This window comes from Vigna unguiculata, chromosome 6 (genome assembly GCF_004118075.2).
Source record: "Vigna unguiculata cultivar IT97K-499-35 chromosome 6, ASM411807v1, whole genome shotgun sequence".
In the NCBI taxonomy this organism is placed as follows: domain Eukaryota; kingdom Viridiplantae; phylum Streptophyta; class Magnoliopsida; order Fabales; family Fabaceae; genus Vigna; species Vigna unguiculata.
The window spans coordinates 3308351-3331549 of NC_040284.1; the positions used below are offsets into that span (position 1 = coordinate 3308351).

At 35.8% G+C, this 23199-nt stretch overlaps 1 protein-coding gene across 1 annotated transcript; it reads right to left on the reverse strand.

Moving 5' to 3' along the window:
* Positions 1-1995: 1995 nt before the first annotated feature.
* LOC114187672 (long chain acyl-CoA synthetase 8-like) lies at positions 1996-22021 on the reverse strand. The gene is made up of 12 exons (XM_028075980.1): positions 21746-22021; positions 20793-21364; positions 20605-20685; positions 20218-20484; positions 19721-19852; positions 19478-19651; positions 7536-7765; positions 6688-6805; positions 3257-3388; positions 3046-3180; positions 2759-2965; positions 1996-2349 (listed from the first exon to the last, which is right to left on the reverse strand). Exons 2-12 carry the CDS (start codon positions 21321-21323, stop codon positions 2185-2187), a joined length of 2172 nt encoding a protein of 723 aa, XP_027931781.1. The 5' UTR covers positions 21324-21364; positions 21746-22021; the 3' UTR covers positions 1996-2184.
* Between the last annotated feature and the right edge of the window lie 1178 nt (positions 22022-23199).

Here is a 23199-nt window from a genome sequence, read left to right on the forward strand (position 1 = left end):
TTTTTAACCAATTAGCCCCCAAAATCAAATTAGCTCCTGAAATAGGTAGCAAAAAGATAGGCATTTCAAATTTAGCCCCTTGAGGTTGAATATTGAGTTCTCTAATCATTCCTTCAGCAGTCATGTAACTTCCATTTCCCACCATGACTTTGAATGGTGGTGTTGGTGCGATGGCCAACTTAAGGAACTTCGCAATCCTTGACTGTAAGAAATTGTCTGAGCTACCTCCATCCACTAATATTGTGACTGGCAAAGTATTAATATGGGAAATAAAACGAATGGTGCCAACTCCTAAACCTCCTTTCATCGCATTTAAGGACAGGTGATGATTATTTGCTAATCCTTCTCCACTATTTGTATGAGTAATAGAGGTCATCGTTTCAGTGGCATTATTTGATTTAGAATCCTTTTCTTCATTTTGCAACATCAACAATTGCATATTGGGACATCTATGATTGAATGTAAATATCTGATCACAAAAATAACATAAACCTTTTTCTCTCCTCAATTGCATTTCAGTAGGTGAAATTCTTTTTACATTGGAATTTCTGATTGGTGGAGTGGAAGGTGTGGGTAATAGAGGGGGTAAGGATTGCTTAGGTGTAGTTTTTGCTAGATTAAGATTGGTATTGGTGGATGACAATGGAGTATATCTCTAATTGTAATTGGTAGAACGTTGTTGAACCATAAGAGTATAGTTTTCTTCATATCCTTTCGCCAAAGCAACTACTCATAGGAGATTAGTAGGACATTGAGCCATCATATCCCTTTTGATATCACGATTTAGGCCACTTAAAAAACAATTCAACACAGGGGCATCACTAAGACCTTTGGATATGTTAGCTAGGGCCATGAATTTCAAGTAATATTCTGAAACAGTACCTATTTGATGCAGTTTAAACAATTCTACCATGGGAGAATCAAAAGGAGATGGTCCAAAATGGCTCTCCAAGGCTCGCGTTAGCTCGGACCAAGTCTGAACAATTGACATACATTGCAACATTTGAAACCACGGAATCACCTCTTTCTCAAAATGAATGGAAGCGATAATTGAAAAAATTTTCTACTTTAAAGATCCATTCTAACAGAAGAGTTGTGCCATCAAAATAAGGAAATTCCAATGAGATATCCCGTATTAGCCTCACAGAACCACACTGGGTCACCGCCAACAATGAAGCCTTAGAGTTTGAAGCATCAACGTGCTGAATCGTGCTTTGATTTAACAAATTTAATGATTTTTACATCTGGTCCATTCGATCATTGTTTGTTGTTCGGGATCAATTCCCGATTATCTTTATCACGAGCAAGTTGTTTCTCGATCCAATTCAATATTGAAGCGAGTTGGGCTTGCATTTCTTTCATACGAGAGTTCTCAGCCTATGACGTCAATGGAAGCACCGATGAAACAGTAGAATTATGAGCAATAGTAATATGAGTTGTGATTACAAAAGAATATGAAAAGACATTTTACTGAAAACAATAAAGATGTGGCAATTCCAACAAGTTCTCAATGGTAAACCTGAAGAAAAGGAAAAATAGTGTAAAGAAATAGAATGCCAGAAAGAGGAGTGGAAAACGTGATCTCGTACTTCTCCTCGTGTCCTATTGTGTTGCAAATCCTCTGCCACGTGTCCATTCCTTTAAACTGAATTTCCAGCTCCTTCTATGTTCTCCATTTTGCTCGTTACATTCTATTAATCATATTATTTCTTTGAAGAGGCTTCTCTAAATATTTGTCCAATTGGACTCCACTGCGTAAATAACTGTTCATAAATCAATAAATCACCTAAAATATTTATATCAATTCAGTTATTTTTATTTTCTAATCCAGCTCTATGTTGGACTTATTGATCGTAAAAAATAATTAAATAGAAATAAATATTTTTAAAATTTGTTAAATATAAATTATACCACATATGTACTTTTAAAAATAATATTAGTTTAACTTTTTAAATATAATTATTATTTAATAAAATGAATTAGGACAAAATAATATAAGTCAATTCAGACACACTTGTTTACGGTTCACCTCAGTGGCAACAATCAATGTTCACATACAAGTAATTGTGGAGTATGATTTTATTATGTCACATTTATTACACAATTTCTATTTTGGAGGGAAAAAGATAGATGTTACATGCATACATCAGACAGACAGAAAATGAATAGAGGTTAGACAGCATTTCATGCATACAGCTTCTGAAGATCATCTTTGAATTTGGCTTTCAGCTGCTCTCTCTTTATCTTGAGAGCAGCAGTGACTAATCCAGACTCAGGAGTCCATGGATCAGCCAGCAACTTGATCTTTGCAGGGATTTCAGATTTCTCCAGCTTTGCAGATTTTCCAACCTCAAGAAGAGATCAAATCAAGGAAATGACCCATCAACCATGCAGCATATACAATACAATGGCTATAAACTTAGGGTCCAATTGGATTAACTTTTCCTTAAACTAAAGTTTGTTGAGATATTTTAGAAAAATTAGATTTGATGATTTTATTTCTAGAATATCAAATCCACAATCTTAACATTTATTTCTAAAATAGAAAGTGCCTTTTCCAAATTTATCCAATTAATTTATATACATAAATTAATGTAATGAGACGGAATATGAGAAATTATTTTTTTCTAATCTTGAGAGCTCCTAATCGTTGAGACCGTATAATTTGGGTAAAAAATCTTAAAACGCAGCTTTTGTTGATGCATGATTCAAATAATATGCTATAAACAACATATATTTATAGATACCTAACACTAACCTTGGAAATAGCCTGCAGAACCTCCTTGACAGTTTCAGGTTTGTTACAGAGATCAGGAAAATCTCGGTAATCTATGCCAGCTTGTTGGGCCCACTTCTCCAGCGACTGTTGTGAAGCAACGACTAGAGCAACACAGTAATTGTGAAAGGGATCTGCATAAACCATCATATTGTCTGCATAATCGCATGATGATAGTGCTGCCTCAACCTGCATTGAACTCATTATTGTGAATCTTGTGTCACTATTTCATCCAGATACCAGAATGAACGATGTATAGTTTGAGTTACCTTTCCAAGAGATATATATTCTCCATGTTGAAGTTTTACAATATCTTTCTTCCTGTCTATGATTTCAAGACATCCATCAGCATGGAATTGTCCAATATCACCAGTATAAAACCAGCGCATACCTTTCTCATCAACCTGTAACAAGTTTCAAAAAATGTGGAAAATCATAAACCAAAAATGACAAGCACACAACTCTGAGTTTCGAAATTACCTTGAACACTTCTTTAGTTTTTTCTTCATTCTTAAAGTAACCAGCTGTCACACTAAATCCTCCAACTACAATCTCTCCCCTTGGCATTGGCTTATCTGATGTCAGATACCCTCCTTCTTCCCAAGAAATAAGCTATACAACCACATTAATAGAGAAATCAAGTCCCACCATATAAGCCCTTAAACATACCAACTCTAAACTTCTAATACAAAAGATTAAGAGATATGAATTTAATATTTTTCATCAATGTTTCTAAAATCAGACCAGACATTGATTGAATTAGTCAAGGCACTAGTTTAAGGTTTAATGGTTCAACTATTGATAAAAATATTTCAATGATTAAAAATAAACAATAATAATGAAAAATATAATATTATAATTTTATAATGTTAAACACAAAAATAAAACATATATTTAAAGGTTATTAACATTTAAAATACATATAAAAGTCTAAATAAAAAAAAAAAAAACCTTATCATACTTAAATTGAAATTTCAATAATATAAATCAATATTTATTAATCATAAGTTTATATATAAAATAAGAAAGAAAATGACTAATATTTTAGGTTTATTTTCTTTCGGGAGAAAAAATTTAAAGTATTGCTTTTTGTTGACCTGGTTTGACACTAGTTTCCACTAGTTTGATATTGATTTTTTCTTCATTGGTTTTACATCTAAGGGTGATCATGGACTGAATTTTTAAAATCCAATCTAGATCCAATAAAATAGATTGGATCTATAATCTTGGTCTATTTTAACTAGATTTGGATTTTTTTTTAAATCTGATTTAAATTGGATTAAATCTAGATTGAATTAACTTTGTTAATTAAATTAAATCCAGTAAGATCGATCTATATATTACTATTAGGTGTATTAGACATGGACTAGACCGACTCAGCTCCACTTGGACTCAAGCCAACTCAGTCTACCTGGGTCTGCTCACTTGGCTCGACTTGGGTCTGGTTGCCTCACCTCAACATCAGCCAGAGCTGACTTGAGTCAACCTAGTCTAGATCGACTTGACTTGGACCCATGTTGACTCGACTCTACCTGAGCCTAGGTCAACTTAACTCAACCCTTTGCACAAGTTCACTTAGCTCACCCGAACTTGTGTGGACTCAACTAAGCCTTGGACTGGGGAAGACTCAGCTAGACCCTCAACCCGGGCCAACTCGAATTAAACTTTGGCCCAAGCCAACTCATCTCAAACCTCAACCGAGGTTGACTCGTCTCTTGACCTTCCATCTCCCTATTGTATCAACTCTTAATCAATATAAATAATAGAACATGAGAAGGGTCCTTTAAGCCCTCTAGAAATATATTTTGAGTTTAATCTCAAGTTTTGTTTCTTATTTTTCCATGAAATAATGTTTCCTCTAAAGAAAACACAATATCCAGTAGTAGACCGTATATCAATAGGCAAACCTGCCCAATCTGCATCACAGTATCCAGAGACCTGAATGTTTCCTTTATCTTCATATAACAACTCTTGCCCGGGAGCCTTTTTGAAGTACCTTAGAATGCGAATGATAGCATTGCAATGGCCAACACATGGACCTTGCATGAACTGACTAACCACTCCAACTACAAAAGATAGATTAGGCCTTGTAATACTGATTTAAATCAGTTTTCCAACCAGCCTCCTATATCTCTCTAGATCGGAGAATAATTCACCTTCTTTTGTCGTTAACTTCTGATTTGGGTCCATAGGAATGTCTACTGGTCTACAATCAATCATACTTGTTTCTTGTAATACATCAAGGGCATACTTCCTTTGAGATATTACAACTCCATCTTTTGACTAAGCTACTTCAATGACAAGAAGTATTCAAGGTATCCAAGATCCTTGGTTTGAAAATGTCTACACAAGTACTCCTTCAGTTGAGATATTCCAGCAACATCATTTCCTGTAATGACTATATCATCAACATATACTATTAAATAAACACATTTCCCAAGAGATGTATGAAGTAAAAGATTGAATGATCTACTTCATTGTGTCTAGCCCAAATTTTTGAACAATGGAGATGAATTTTCCAAACCAAGCATGTAGTGATTGCTTGAGGCCATATAGAGAGCGATGCAATTTGCATACCATACCAAACTTTTCTAAGCAACAAACTCAAGAGGTTGCTCCATGTACACTTCTTCCTCAACAACTTGAGATTAAACACATAAATATATTTCTTCTACAGGGCTTAAAGGACCCTTCTCATGTTCTACTATTTATATTGATTAAGAGTTGATACAATAGGGAGATGGAAGGTCAAGAGACTATCCTAGACTACTAGCTACAAAGCTAGGAATAATAATTAGAGATAACCAAACACACAACTCCCTACTTTAGGCCTACTGACTACACTAACATAAGTAGACCTAATAAATATTCCAACACACATGAACATCCTTCTTGTTCGTCTTGCACCGCTTTTGCTTGCTGATTTGAGTTGTGATTTATTCAAATTCAAATTTGTTCTTCATTCGCACATTTTGTCTCATCCACGGGTTTTGTCTCATTTCAGCCTCATTTCTCTTCGGCCAATTGTTCCAGTTTGATCTATGTCGAGCTCCAATCTCTTAGTTGTGTTTCAATGAGTGAATTGTCATCGCTCTCGGTTTCTACACTGTTCTATCGGTATTTGTCTTCGACCTGGTTCATCACCGTTTCTCTGTTGTTTAATTGGTGAATTCTTGGTTCTTCCTTTTTCTCTTCATGCAATTGTACTCGCACTTGCGTTTTGGTCTGCATCTTGGTTTACAACACTTGTCCTGTTCCATTCGGTTTATTTTTTGTTGCTTATCTTGTTTTGCTAGTTCATTATCGCTTTAGCGGTTTGCTTCTTCACTTAGTGGTTGGTTTTCTGGTTGAGTACTATGGCTACTAATTCTTTTCCTAGATCCATTGTTGAAAAATTGGATGACTCAAACGACTTAGACTAGCATCAATAGGTTGAACCAGTGATAAATCTCACAAGCTACAGTGGTTTGTTGTTTTTCTAGTGGTTCCAACTTGATATCTTACTGGATTTGACTGTGCTAATGACATTGTCAATCCAGATTACAAGGCTTGGGAGGTTCAAGATCAGACTCTGCTCAAGTAGCTTCAATCCACTCTCTCCAAATCGGTTTCATCTCGTGTTCTTAGCTGCTCTCACTCTTATGAAGTTTGGGAAAAAATTCATGAGTATTTTAGTCTTCAGGCCAAATCTTGCGCTCATCAACTTTGTACTACTATGAGAGCTGTCAAATTGGATTACAAATCTATGGAAGCAAAGATTAACCCTAGCTCTAAATACCACGTTGAAATAAAAGAGAGAGAAGCATAAACTAAATCCTTAATGCACATAGAACACATAGAGTTATGCATTTATAAATAGGAAAATATAAAGAAATGGCATACCTTAATGTACCATAAAATATATGGCATACCTTAATGTAGCAACAAGGAAGTGGTGGACCGACACGTCCCACACTGTAGTCATCCCACTCTGAGAATGCAGCTCCAGCGAATGTTTCAGTCAAGCCATATCCTTGCCCAATAGGAGCCCTATAACAATTCAATGAGTACATATTGTCAGTGTATATTGGTTAAAGTTAAGGGTGGATAGACGAGCCTAGGTCCATGGATATGTTCATTAGATTGCAAACATATAGAGAACTTAGGGACAATAAGACTCTTCCCGTATTTAAGTGTGAATAAAATTACTATCAATCTATCATAGTCATAATTAAATATGGAAAGCCCTATTAAAAGTAATCTAAAGACACTCTCAAGTATTGTGTAAGACACAATAAAGATATTACAAGGTATTTGATGGATAAAAGTACCCCTCATATTAGTCCCTCAAAGCTTTGAAATGTCAACTTCTAGGTTTTTATGGAGGATTGTATCAATCACAGAATCTCTGAACATTAGGTCGGTGACATTAAATCTACAAGGAATTTTAGTGCAAGCTTTAGAAGGGGGTGGCAAAAAGAGTATGAGGAACTAATATGGAGACTAAACTTTTAGAAAGGGATGATGTAGTAAGGTAAACATAACAATGGAGGACCAAACCAAAGCTCTCAACATAAAATTACTTACGTTCTCTCACCCTACATACATGATACCAAATAATTGATTTTCTATCATCAAAGAGCATATAACTAAACACTTGACAGTATTTCTTTTTACACACACACTTGACAGTATTTCTTTTACACACAGAAACACACATATATTAAAATACCAGTCAGTTTCAACCAAGTATTATGTAGTATAAAATGGGAACCATTACCCCATGCAGATATTGATGAAGTATTGCGAATCTCCAGATAAAGGAGCTCCCCCGCAAAGCATAAATCGGAGCTGGCCTCCAAGTGCAGAACGAATTTGTTTAAAGACAATGGTATCCCACACAAACTTTTCCAATCCCCAAGCCCCAAGCCAACTTCCTTTTACAGCAACCAGTCGGCGCTTATAAGCAAAATGGAAAAGATTCTTCACAAGGCCCCCTTTTTGCTCAACCTACATAAAGTGTATAATTTAATACATTTAATACCAGCAAAGAAAAAGTTGATGTGAATGTGTAGACAAATGATAAGCAACCAAGCACTTGAGCAACCCACCCCTTATTTAATAGAAGAACCAGTGAGCGAAAGGGCTGGAGACCCAAAAGAAAGAAGATTAAGTGGTTACAAAATGTAGGATACAGTTAAAATATTAAGAATATGAATATCGTATTTATATTGTTCTTTTAAGTGCTTATTTTAACTTTTTTAAAGTCGGATGATGACACTTACAGGGTTCATATGATGACACTTTTACATACATCCTTTGGGTTGTAAAAGTGTGTATTATCATCAATGAAAAATATGAATGTTTAACTTTATTTTTCGAATTTTCCCCCAACTTCCGATATTTGGATTGGTCTAACAACCTTAAGTACAAGGTTCAATAGGAAACCAGTGGCAATGTCATACAACACTTAAAGAGGCCGGCCGAATAGAAATAAAATTAAATGGTTGAATAATTTTATTAGATGGGGATAACATGTTACTGATAGTATTTATAATGATATTTAGTTTTTTATTTCTCTAAAGCTAGATGATGACAGTTGTAGGGTCATTATTCAAGTGTTGGCATCTTTTAGGTTTTGTAAGTGTGTTCCCATTTACCTCTTAACAGGAATAAAAACACGAGTGTTTATCTTTATATTCTTTATAACTTTAATGGTGGCCTTTTAAAGTTATTTTCGAGTAGATAGCTATTAGCTCTCTAACACCTAACATTTTATATTAGGACTTAAGACACTCAATTTTAAAGTCCCTACATATCATCCCCTTAGAGTCAACATCTCAAAAACTCACATTTGACAACCATTCACTCAACTTCCTTTTTGAAAAAAACCCAGCACTACTACACTGATTCAGTCGACATCTCAAAAGCTCACATTTGATAACACTTCACTCAACTTCCTTATTGATTAAAACCCTCCACTGGTATCCTGTTTCAACACACTGACAACCAATTCTGGTACCAGCGGATAAACACCTAAACACATGGGAACCCACCCTTAAAAAGCTTGATATGAAAATTAGGCATCCCATAAAATTGAAGTCCCTATCAAAAATGGTTAGGACATAAGCATATGAAGAGAGTCTAACTTAATACTAGTCCATTAGGTGAAAGAGTTTCATGGCTTATGTACCACATCAAGTAGTTTACTCAGTTTGCACCCCAATCCAACCCACATGTAGTTACAGAGAAAAGATTTCATTCATTGATGTTCTGTCATTTACATAAACGCAAAGATCATATATATCAGGACGAAGGAATCATCCGTACATAAGAAAACGTAACAAACCTTACATGTAGACATAGGATAAGACAAAACTGTAACAAATTCTAACAATGAAGGACATTTATTTGGTAATACCCCCCTCAAGCAGGACGGTGAACATATAACAGTCCTAGCTTGGAGACTGTGTGAAAGCTTTGGATGAAGAGCCTTAGTAAATATATCAACTAGCTATGCAGAAGAAGGAATTGGCAGCAGATGAATAAGACCACTTTGAATCTTCTCACGAGTGACGCGACAATCAATTTCTATGTGCTCTATTCGTTCATGAAAGGTAGGATTGTGAGCCAAGTATATAGCTTTGAATCTTCTCACGAGTGACGCGACAATCAATTTCTATGTGCTCTATTCGTTCATGAAAGGTAGGATTGTGAGCCAAGTATATAGCAGATTGGTTGTCACAAAAAACTGAAATAGGAGCAACACTAGAAACATTTAAATCAGTGAGTAAATAATGAAGCCATTGTAACTCACAACTCAGCTCTATATTCAGCTTCAAAGGAATACCGAGATACTGTGGTTCGCTTCTTAGTTTTCCAAAAAATAATAAAGAGCCAAGAAAAACACAATATACGGTAATAGATTTTCGGGTTTCCATACAACAGCTCCAATTAGAATCAGCAAAACTTGAAGGAATAAGAGATGAGTTGGCAGCAAAATTACGACCTTTAGCAGGAGATTCTTTGAGATAACTAGCATTCTCATGGCAGCATGATAATGAGTATCCAAGGGTTGAGAAACATATTGGCTCAGTTGTTGAGTGAGAAAAGCAAGGTCTGGTCTGGTGGTTTTAAGATACATCAGCTGGCCAATCAATCTGCGATAAATCTAAGGGTCAGATAAAGGAGTTCCAGAGGAGCTATTTAGTTTTGTAGAAGGCTCCATAGGGGTGGTTACTGGTTTGGCAGCAAGCATGTCATTTTCTTCCAGTATTTCTAGTTCATATTTCCTTGATTGACCACAATACTAGATGAAGAACGTGATATTTCAAGTCCCAAAAAATAACAAAGTTGTCCTAGATTTTTAATGCTGAATTCATTGTCCAAATGTGTCTTGACATATTCAATTTCATTAGGATTATTGCTTGCAAGAACTATGTCATCAACATAGATTAATAAAGCTGTGAAAGATACCCTTGTATTCTTTATGAAGAGAGAATGATCAGCCAAAGATTGGGTGAATTTAAGAGCTAACAAGGTTGTGGTCAGTTTGCCATACCACTGTCTACTAGCTTGTTTCAGCCCATACAAGGACTTCTGCAATTTACAGACCTTATTTGGATGGGAAGGTGCCATGCCAGGGGTAAATTCATATAGACTTCTTCATGTAGGTCACCATGCAAAAAAACATTATTAACATCTAACTGTTTAAGGAACCAGTGTTTAGCAACAGCTATGGCAAGGATGACTCTTACTGTTGTGAGTTTTGCAACAGGAGAAAAAGTATCAAAATAATTCACCCCTTTAAGTTGTGTATATCCCTTGGCGATCAATCGAGCCTTGTGCCTTTCTATACTACCATTAGCATGAAATTTGATCTTATAAACCCAATTGCAATCAACTCGCCTTTTATTAGGGGGAAGATCAACTATTTCCCAAGTAAGGTTTTGCTCCAGAGCTGCAATCTTAGAATTCATAGCTTGCACCCAACAGTCCATTTTAGAAGCTTGAGCGCATGTTTTTGGCTCAATTAAAGAAGATACAAAATAACAAAAATTTCTATAATTGGGAGAGCATTTTTTATAAGATAAAAAGGAAGATAAAGGATAAGGAATGGAAGAAGAATTGTTACCGAATGACGCATAATTAACAAAATTCTTTAAGATCTTTGGTTTCATTTTTATGTTTCATTAATTTAATCCATGTAAACTGTGAAAAATCATCAATGATGGTTAAAAAATATTTATAACCCGTAATGGAGGTGGTGGAACATGGTCCCCAAATATCAACATGTAAAAGTTCAAGATTTGCATTGATTTAGTTGTACTAGAAACAAAAGCGAGCTTCCTTTGTCTAGCAAATTGGCATACATCACAAGGATATGAATTTTGGAAGGTTACTAAAGGAAAGTATGTAGACAATAACTTTAATTCTGAATCTGAAACATGACCAAGTCGTAGATGCCAAAGCCTAGGACTAACCATAGTAGGCACAAAGGGAATGGGTTGAGTTGGTAAAAAGAGGATTAGCTACTTGAGACATTAGCACATACAATCCCTGGAGCTGCTTAGCTGTACTAATCGTCTTTCGGTTGAGGGTCTGTTTGATAAAAGAAAAAGCAGAGTTAAAAATAAGATAACAGTTGGAGTCAAAAATAAGTTTTGCAGTAGATATTATATTGACCTTGAAGTCAGGAATGTACAAGACATTTTTTAAGGTTAAAGAAGGTAAAAGGTGCACAATACCAGAAATATTTGCATGAGTTTTGGATCCATCACGTAAGGTAATGGGAATAGGGAAAATTTCAGAAAAAGTGAGAAAGTTTGCAAGGTTAAAAGTTTTGTGATCATAGGCTCCTGTATCAATGAGCCATTGGTCACATTGTATACCTGCGGAAGAAGGAGAATGAGTGTGCAAAGTTGTGGTGTGGACAAGATTGGAAAGATGGGAAGAACCGCAGCTATCTAAGTTGGACGGTTGAAGCAAGCTAAGAAGACCTTGATATTGCTCTTGTGTAAAACCAGAACCTGAGGCAGTCATTCGTGACTAGGTTTGAAGTTCCTTTTTTTGTGGCATAGTTGCCATTGGAAGTGACAACATTAGTATTGCTTTGTCTCGGCTTCTAACCAAGAGGAATCCCATGTTTAAAATAGCATGTGTCAACTGTATTGGTCCTGCCACAATGAGTACAGAGTTTGTTGGAGAAGACTCCACCTCTTCCAGTATTGTTACGGCCTTTGCCTCTATTTCCACGACCTTTGTCATTTCCAGTGTATTGGTTTGGGTTCACAAGACCCCTTCCAGAACCAATGTGTTGATCAGTGTTGACAGCAAAGATTTTCATATTAGTCAGGGTATTGAACACTTGCAGATGAGAAAGCTTTGTTCTGTATTTCTTATACGCTTGGGTTGCTTCGCATGTGCAGGGTATTCAATCATTCTTGTATTAGACATCTACCTTTCTTGTTGAGCAATCATAGAGAAAGCTTTGTTTATTGGAGAAAGAGGGTCCAGGAGCATGATTTGGGACCTAACATGTGAAAATTGATCATTTAACCCTTTGAGGAAACAAATGGCACAATCTTGATCTCTATATTTCTTATAGCTTGGGTTGCTTCGCATGTGCAGGGTATTGAACACTTGCAAATGAGAATCGTTCTATAATTGTCAAACTCATCCTGTAGACTTTTCAGTTGAGTGAAATATTGACTAACATTGAGGGTGCCTTGTTGCAATCCTAAATACATCAGCTTGAGAAAAGCGATCATGAAGATCCTGCCAAACCTCCGAAGCTCGATCAATCCAAAGAATGGATTGTAGAATGGAGTCATCAATGGATCTATGAGTCCAACCAAGAACCATATTGTTGCATCGCTCCCATGCTCCATAGGACGTATTTGCTGGTGATGAGGGTTGAAGGCTGCCATCTACAAGCTTCAACTTGTTTTTGGAGAGAAGAGCGAGCTTCATAGCTCTTGCCCAAGCATGATAGTTTCATTCGTTTAGAGGTGGTGCGACTAAAGCTTGGGAGGGTGACTAATTGGCATGAAGATAAAAATGGTTGGAAGGGTTGGTGAGGTAATCACTATCAGGGGAGCTCTGGTGAGCCATCGTGATTTTAGAAAAGAAAGGAAAGGAAGGATAGAGACTTGTCAATATTTTGGCCACCAGAACTCCCTAGGGAGCTCTGATACCATCATAGAATTCAAATTCATAGGTTTCACAGATTTCACAAAGAAAAGATATCTCATTAATTAATGTTTTGTCATAAACATAAAGGCAAAGGTCATATATATCAGGATGAAATCATCCGTACATAAGGTAACGTAACAAACCTTACACTTAGACATAGGATAAGATAAAACTGTAACAAATTCTAATAAAGGATATTTATTTGGTAATAGTTGGGAAATGCAAAAGGGGTAAAATACCAAGAGATCTCCATCAACTTACTACGAGAAAACCATATAAGTAGACTTGAAGCAACAAATTTGTGGTACTTCTCACTTATATGTTATTTGTCTAGCTCATTCCTACAAAATGTGAGACTTCATATTCACATTCATACTTTCACTCCACCAATCTTCCACAATAGTCCCTTAACAGTTTATAAATGAATGTTGATATATTCTAAATGCATGATTTGCTAATAGGACCCTAGAACTTAGGCAATGTCATCTATACGGTCTAGACATTTGTACTATTGTTAGCTCATGTCAATGGACGAGCAAAATCACACAAATCACACAAATGAATTTGACAGCACATTTAATCAAAGATATTAAGGCATTAAGTTTGCATGTTCTTCTCACTAATATGTTATTCAAATTATATATTCCTATCCAGATTGTGACATCCTTTTTCACACTTGTACTCCAACAATAGCTCATTATAAAACACTAATTGTTAAGTGAGAGAATCCCATGCCTTCCATACGACAACACAAAATTTACTCTACACTCAATGTGAGTCTCATAACATTAATTATTAGGACTTAAATACATGAGGAGAGCCAAACCCTAAAAACTTGTCCATAGTGTGAGGTCAGTACTTAAGTACTACATCAAATAGCTTATTCTACTCAATATGATCAAAAAAGACACTTCAAGACAAGATTATCACTAAATGCATGTAGGAAGATTTTCAATAGTACAAGCACTATTAAACTTGTTTAAGGTGTTTGGCCATGTGAGGTCAAGACAAGGTATAACCACCACAAAAAAAAATTAGACAAAATCAAGAAAGACAAGAGAAAGCTATAATTCTTTACTGAAGATTACAAAATAAAGTGGAGTATCTCTCCTTCAAAGTTCTCATTGTACAAAACCGAGCACTTAAAATAGGGTTTGAGATTAATCTCCCTTGTGTATAAACCACACATAGGATAATCTATTTATAATAGAGAGATACAATTAAAAAGAGTAACTGAAAATAAATAGAGTAAATAAAAGATATTGTTTGATACTGTGATTAACAATATCTAACAATATCTTAATAATATCAAACAATATCTAAATAATATCTAACACTCCCCCTCAAGCTGGAGCATACAAATCGTATGTGTCAGACTTGTTACAAATATAATCAATTCTAGGCCCCCGTAAAGACTTAGTAAAAATATCTGCTAACTGATCACTTGAGTTAACAAACTCAGTCTTGATGTCTCCAGACATGATCTTTTCTCGAATGAAATGACAATCAATCTTAATATGTTTGGTCCTCTCATGAAAGATAGGATTAGAGCTAATATGAAGAGCAGCCTGATTGTCACACACAAGTGTCATTTGAGTAACATCTCCAAATTGTAACTCTCTAAGCAATTGTTTGAGCCAAACAAGTTCACAGGCAACTGAGGCCATAGCTCTATATTCTACTTTTGCACTGGATCTTGCTACAACACTATGTTTCTTACTTTTCCACGAGATCTTTTAATATACTTCAAGATACGAATGACTACATTCCAATGATCTTCACATGGGGAATTAAGAAATTGGCTTACCACACTGACTGCAAAGGAAATGTCAGGACGAGTAACGATAAGATAATTCAATTTCCCAACCAATCTTCTATACTGCTCAGGATCACATATAGGCTCCCCATGATTTGGTAGAAGTTTAGTATTGGGATCCATGGGTGTATCAACAGACTTTGAACTCACCAACCCAATTTCCTCCAAAATATCCATAGCACACTTTCTCTGAGATATAACAATACTATCATTGGACTGTGCCACCTCAATACCTAAGAAATATATGGGTTTGCCAAGATCTTTGGTCTGAAAATGGTAACAAAGATGTTGTTTCAACTGAAAGATGTCATGGTTGTTACTTCCTGTAAGAACGATGCCATCAACATATACTATCAAGTAAACACATCCAACACTCGAGTGTTAATAAAAGACAGAATGATCTGTTTCACACCGAGTCATACCAAATTGCTGAGCAATTGCTAAACTTTCCAAACCAGGGCCTAGGAGATTGTTTTAGGCCATATAGGGATTTGCAAAGACGACATACCATCCCAGAAGACTCCCCTTGAGCAACAAACCCAGGAGGTTGCTCCATATAGATTTTTTCTTGCAAATCACCATTGAGGAAAGCATTTTTAACATCCAGTTGATAAAGAAGTCATTGTTGAAGAGCAGCCATGGAAATAAATAAACGAATAGAAGCCATCTTTGCCAGGGGAAAAGGTATCTCCATAATTCAACCCAAAAATTTGAGTATAACCTTTGGCCACAAGACGAGCTTTGAGGCGATCAATAGTACCATCAGGTCCAACTTTGATAGCAAACACCCACCTGCAACCAACAACAGATTTCTCAGACGGTAACGGGACCAGTTCCCAAGTTCCACTGTTATGAAGAACACTTAGTTCATCTGTCATGACCTGACACCAACTAGGATGGGATAAAGCTTCACGGACAGCTTTTGAAATGGTCACAAAAGAAAGAGAGGAAAGACATGTATAAAAAGGTAATGACAATCGATGATAACTCAAAGCAATATAATGGGGAGAGGGATTATGGATAGGACGCATACCTTTTCGGAGGGTAATGGGAAGGTCAGACTCAGGTGTCAGAGTCGGAGGAGAAAGAGTATTTGGCACTTAAGTGGAGTCACATGGTGGTGGTTGTGATCGGTTTCGGCGACTATAAACCTAAAGAGGTGGTGAAGGAGAAGCTGAATGTGGAGCAGGAACCGATGGTGAAGAAGACACAATAAGAGGGTCACAAACAATAGGAACATTAAAGGTACTAGGAGAGTTATCAGGATTGGATGGAGTGAGAGGTGAAGATTGACTCTTAAAATAAAGGGAGAACTCATCAAAGGTGACATCTGCGGACACAAAATAACGGTTAAGAAAAGGAGAAAAACATTTGTATCCTTTTTGTGATCTTGTAAACTCTAAGAAAACACACTTATGTGATCTAGGACAAAGCTTGTCAAAACCAGGACTGAAATTATGAACAAAACATGCAGACCTGAAAACTCTTAGAGGTAAGGGATGAAGAGTTCATGAGGGAATAAAATGGAATGAGGTATGTTATTCTTTAAAACCGAAGAAGGCATGCGATTAATGAGATAACAGGCAGTAAAATAACATCATCCCAAAAATTTCAGGAACCTCTTCATGAATTAAAAGAGTACGAGTTGTTTCAATAAGATGTCTATTTTTACGTCCAACTACACCATTTTGTTGAGGGGTATAAGCACAAGAAGTTTGATGCAGAATACCGTGAGAAGCCATAAATTGTTTAAAAGAATGAGAAAGATATTCACTACACAAAACTCTAATAGAAACACCGAATTGAGTTTTAATTTCATTAAAAAAAGATTGAAAGATATGAAATAATTTCGAACGATGTTTCATTAAAAATAGCTAAGTACATGTGGAATAATCATCAATGAAAGTAACAAAGTATTGAAAACCTAAAGTAGACTTAACACGGCTAGGACCCCAAATGTCAGAGTGAACCAAGGCAAAAGGGGACGAAGCATCACGTGTGACACTACAAGGAAAGGAAGTACGACATTGGTTGCCTAATTGACACGACTCACACACCAAACAAGATAACTTGGACAAGGCAGGGACAAGCTGTTGTAACTTGGCAAGGATTGGATGACCTAACTGAGCATGAAGAAGAGAGGGAGACTCCATAATTGCACCAATGTGTGTAGAGGGACGAAGATGATAAAGACCATGAGACTCACAACCTGTGTCAATCACCTGTTTCGAACTCCGGTCCTGTAAACACAAAGAATTGTTGGTAAAAGAAACAACACAATCAAGAGAACGAGTTAGACGACTGATGAACAACAGGTTAAAAGGAGATCTAGGAACATAAAGAACATTATCAATGGTTACAGAAGAGAAAAGTTTAACAGTGTCAACATCATGAGATGAGACTCTAGAACCATCAGCCAGTGTAAGAGAAGGTAAAGGATTAGGAGAGGATAAAGAAGAAAACAAATATTTGTTACCAGTAATATGATCAGTGGCTCTTGAATCAAAAACCCAAGGACCAGGAGAAGAAGATCAAGTCAGACCAACAAAAGGTGTACCTGTGTGAGCGACAGATGCAGTGGAACTAGAAGACTGTTGATCCTTATACCATTTGAGAAATTTGTTAAACATAGCAGGTGTATCGGATGAAACAGAAGAAGGAGGATCCCCAGTAAACGAAGGTGTGGAAAGGTTGGTCTGAACAGCTACAGCAAAGCGAGGAGGACGACCATGCAATGCATAACACCTGTCAATCTTGTGACCTGGCTTGCCACAATGTTCAAACTCATGTAATGCATAACACTTATCAATCTTGTGACCGAGCTTGCCACAATGTTCACACTTAGGACCCCCTTTTCCCTGTTTGCGAGGGCGAGTCCGGTCATCACGCTGAGATGCCAACGCAGAAGAATCATCAACAAAAGCAGGTGTATCAGTGTTGGGTTGTTCTGGTACAGGCAAAAGAGTATAGCAGGTCGAAGTCAAGGTGGGGACAACGGGGAACCCAAAATCTGATCACGAATATGTGAATATTTATCAGCAAGTCCATGTAATGCTCCGAGCATAAAGAACTTTGAGCATTGCTCGATCTCCGTGGTAGGGTCGGGGGAAGGAGGCAATAACTCATTGAACTCATGAAAAAGAGCATGAATGTTGCCCATATAATCAATCATAGAGTCTTGATGTTTAGAAGAAATAAGATCTGCAAATTGAGAACAGACACCATAGAAACGTTGAGTATCATTGGTGTATAATAACTTGGCATGCACCCAGATTTTAGTACATGTTTCGTAGGAACGAAAAAGTTGCTTTAACGAAGAATCAAGAGTACCCTTGAGAACCACACATAATCGACCATCAATGGTTTTCCAACGGTCGTCATCAGCAAGAGTGAGAGTAGGTGCTTTCGAGGCAAGATAATCAAGATACCTCTGACTCTTAAGCCATAATCGGACGTCTAATGACCATGTGGCATAATTAGGGTCAGTTAACTTGTTAATGGATAAGTGTACATTAACATAGTTAATGTAGACGGAAGGATCAGACGAAGCACTGGCAGAGGTGGAAGTAGTAGAAGAAGCAGAAGAAGTCATGAAGGGAGGTAGAACAAACCCTAAAAAACCAATGCCTCAAAGCAGAAAACAAAATTGCAATCAGGTGAAACCTGAAAAATTGCGAAAGAGGCTTAAGGCTTAGGGCTAAAGGCTAAGGGTTTAGGAAAGAGGAACTACTGCAAGGATCCCTTCTCAATCATGGATTGTCTACAGCTCTTGATACCATGTTAGAAGAGTGGGTTTTAAGGCTAACTCTACCCCATAAAACCGGCTTGTAAGGTGAGGATTGCACTCACTTATATATTGTGAATTTGTCTTATTTCTAGTCGATGTGGGACTTCTAACATACCCCTTCATGCCGAGGTATATTACATCTCGTGCGTGGGACTAGAAATTAATGGGTGGAACAGAATGTCCAATAAATTTCGCTAGGATAGGTTCTAACCTGATTCTAATACCATGTTGAATATAGAGAAAATAGGGTTTGAGATTAATCTCCCTTGTGTATAAACCACACATAGGGTAATCTATTTATAATAGAGAGAAGTACAACTAAAAAGAGTAACTAAAAATAAATGCAGTAAATAGAATATATTGTTTAATATTGTGATTAACAAAATCTTAACAATATCTTAATAATATCAAACAATATCTAAACAATATCAAACAAAAAATATAATTAAATTCAAAATACAAGCCTAACATATTCATGAATTGAGCCACTAACTCCTAGGTGTTCTTAGGTCAAATTCCATTCTATCCTCTTTTACCCTTTTAAATTGAGAAAAATAGGAAGAGCACACTCATTTGGTGCAGCTATGCAGTCAATGCAAATGGTTGGAGCCCAAAATTAATATTCAAGCCAGCTGCACCAAACCAATCCATTAATCCTCTTTGCTTAATGCAAAATGAGAGCAGAAATGGCATTTAACAATAAAGCATCCATGAGCTAAGGTTGAGGTGAAAAACAATGAAGCACAGCGATATTCTTAAGTTCTTAAGTTAGTTGTCAATTTTTTTTCAACCAACTTTGTAAATGTAAGGGAATTTTATGTAACAAAGGAGACATTTCTGTTGCTGACAAAGAATAGAAAGGATGGAGAATAAGTAACAATATGTATGAGAGAGTGCCCATGTAGAGCATTGATCTAATTCACACCTTTTTTACAACTCCATCCCGAATCCGATCAAGAATAGCAGGTACTGCTGTCAACAGTGTGGGCTTCAACACAGTGGCATCTCCCTTGGTTCCTTTCTTGATTTTATTAGATGTGTCAGTCATAGTCAGAGGAGAGCCATAACCAATTGCACAACCTGCAGCCAGCATTACAGACTGGACAACCACAATAAGTTAGTCTTGAGGATAATATCCTCAACTACTTCTACAGTTAGAAGAAATCACCTCTGCAGCCATTTCAAAAACATGAGCAAGGGGCAAGTATGCCAGGTACACATCCTTGCTACCTAGATTTGGTATCACTGTCATAACCGCTGCTGTAGTGGCTACAATGTTCCCATGAGTAATCATAACACCCTGAATGATTAAAAAATATCAACGCTAAAAGTCAAAGGTAAACACACTCAGCTGTTGGGAATACTCTTAATTCTCAATGTTAGCAGACTAGAAAATTTTAATCATATCTGCAGAATAACTTAACATGGTTATTGGTTATAATTTACCACCTAAAAACATGTTCACAATAAAGTCATACCAAGCCAAGTGAATACTCTAACTTCCCATGTTTACTAACCACATTAGTTAACAGGTATCGAGTTATTGATACATTTAACAACCATGATTCTGGAGTCTGGACAAAACATTTTGCAAGGACGCAGTGAATAATGAATATATCAGACACAGAGACTACACCTACAATAAAAGTTGAAGAAGAAACAAACCTTTGGCAGACCTGTACTGCCACTTGTGTACATGATAACTGCAGTATCATTCTTGGAAGGCAGGCTTGGCTCAACAGGATTTTCTTTCCCAAGTTTCTCAACTTCACTAAAAGATGCAATTGTCCAACCACTCAAACTTCCTGAGAAAGAATCTTCTTTCTCACCATCTTCAAAGTAAATAACATTTTGTATAGATGTTAGTCTTGATCTTATTGCATCCAACTTCCTCAACTGCTTGGAGTCACAGATCAGAGTAGATACTTCGGTCTGTCCACATTCCAAAGCTTCAAGTGAGAACATGCCCATCACTTTTAGCTACTACAATCATCAACTATCAACTACTTTCATCTATTTCTTAAAATTATGCAAGAGATGATAATTTCCTACCTCATTTAGGGAGTGGATCAGGGCATCCTCTCCAAGAGAAGCATAAATGGTAACAACTGTTACATTCTGCCTGAAGCAACCCTGAAGTTTAGTAAACAAGATTTTCATTGAAATTTGTGAATTCAGAACTGTTAAGCCAAAAGGTAATTGAATGACTCACGGAAATAACACAAATATAGCAAATTTACCTGAAGGGCAATGAGCCACTCAGCCCTTGTATCAGAGAAAATAGCAACACGGCTATCCATAACATGACCTAACTTAAGAAGACCAGATGCAAAATTGGACACACGAGCAAATACTTCTCCATAGGTTTCCCATTCATAGTCTCCTAAATGAAGTTTCTCAAACTTCCTGCCATCACTAGATGTAATAAACTCCCTTTGTATTAGTTTTCTTGTTCCAAGAAATTGATTTTGCTTATATTTATCACATGATTGCTCAAACAGATGAGCCATGGTTGGAGCTCCTTGCCAAGGAACTTCAACCAACTCAGTTTTTCTAGCATTACGTATTGCATAACCTCCCTCACCACTAACTTCAGCAGGCACACCTCTTATTTTTCCTTTTTTCTTTGTAAAGAACAAAGCTGAAAACAAAACAGGAACAAGGATGCTTATGACTATGGCTGCCAGAGCTCCACACTCTCTACAATCTTTCCATGTGTCACTGATATCTAGACTCTTTAACCACGAGGAACTACCCTTTGGATCAACCATCCTTCAGTCGTCCTTCCTAAGCACAACACAATCTTGATTACCTGAATTAAGAAATTCAAGACAAAGGGAAAACGATTTATCTGATTTGGACCCGTGTGCATCAAAAATACTTTATTTTTCACAGCTAAAAGAAAAATATATTTTGACCAAAGCAATATAAATATAAATATTAAAATCCAAAGAAGAAGAAGCGGCATCCAAGAAAATCAATGGCTATAGCATAAAAAAGAAAAACCAAGATTCAAACAAGTTCAGCATCAGCTACTAGAACAACCACCAACATCAGCCCCTAAAAAATTTCAAGGCAAAGTATACAACAAAACAATTTCACAAACTAATTACACCATAACTAGAATTCAACAACCCCATAAAAGAAAGTGAAAAAAGAAAAAGAAAAAATGTTGATCGAACAATAATAATACCTTTGTGGGTAGGATGAAATGTTTTGCGTGTCTCTTTCTATTTCAGTAAGGGCATCGTTTTTAAGGGTAAGCAGTATTGAACACAGCACCGAAAGAGTACGACATTAAGTGTTGGCATCACAGATATACGATGAAGAATCCACACGACACCTGTAGCGTGACGAGGTTAAGATTAAGTATTTTTTTTATAATGTTTATTAATAAAAATGTTATTTTAGTGTAAATTTATAAAAATAATTTCTGAGATTTGAAAAAACATCGAATTTATCGATATATTAGTAAAAAATTATTGTAAGAATCTTCAGTTCCAAACGTTCTTATTTGATTTCGGTTTCGTAGAAAAGCAGAAAGTACAGGTGTGCATGTGTAGACTTATCCCGTCCCGTGCAATGCAAGGGGATCATGGAAATAAAGAAAAAAAAGTTAAAATTTCTTTTATCTCAATTTTCATAAAGTTTTTTCAAATAAGTATTAAATTTTTGTTTTATGTTTAATTAGGTCTTAATTTTCGTCAATTAAAACTGGGTCATTTTTTGCTAATATCGTTTAAATTAATAACGATCATGAACAGACTGTCACGTGTTATTTTGTGATTTTTTTTTATTTTTTTTATTTTTTTAATTTTTTTTAATTTTTTTTTAATTTTTTTTAATTTTTTTTTAATTTTTTTAATTTCTTTTAATTTCTTTTAAATGTACATGTGTTAACCCAGTAGCGTATCACGTGTCACTTCGTGGTTTTTTTGAATTTTTTTTGAAATTTTTTTGAATTATTTTTAAAATTTTTATAAATGTCCACGTCTCAACCTAGTAGCGTGCCACTTTTATCTCTATTTGAAGCTATCTCCCGATACGTAATGGATAAGAAATGAAAATTGTAAATGGATATTCGCGATTAATGAATATGGGTATATGGATATAATAGTATTCGTACTCGTACATACACATATCCGTTATACTCTAATTTAACATATTAATTTTGAATGAGTTATTTTTTTATCAACTAATTTTAAAAAAATTTCATTTCTTTGTAAATTGTCATTCAACACTATTTAAATTGATTATTTGGACTTTGTTTAAAATTTATGAATGTTATGTATTGTATTTGATTTGAATTTACGATTAAAATATCTTGTTAAATATTTATTTTTAACTTTTATAAATATCTGCGGGTACTCGTAGATATTCGTGAATATTAAAATATTATGTAAATATCCACATAATGAATACCTGACAAATATGACTACGAATATGGGACGGATATTTATGTGACGAGTAAAGTACAGGAAATTACTATTCGTACCCGTCCCGTCTTGTTGACATCCCTAAAAGGGATTATGTACATAAATGATTGAAATGATTTCTGAATATAAAATGCAATTTACAGATAGAACGAAATGATTTCATAACATCAGCTTAGGTACAACAATGCTTAAATATTGACTTCATGGTAAC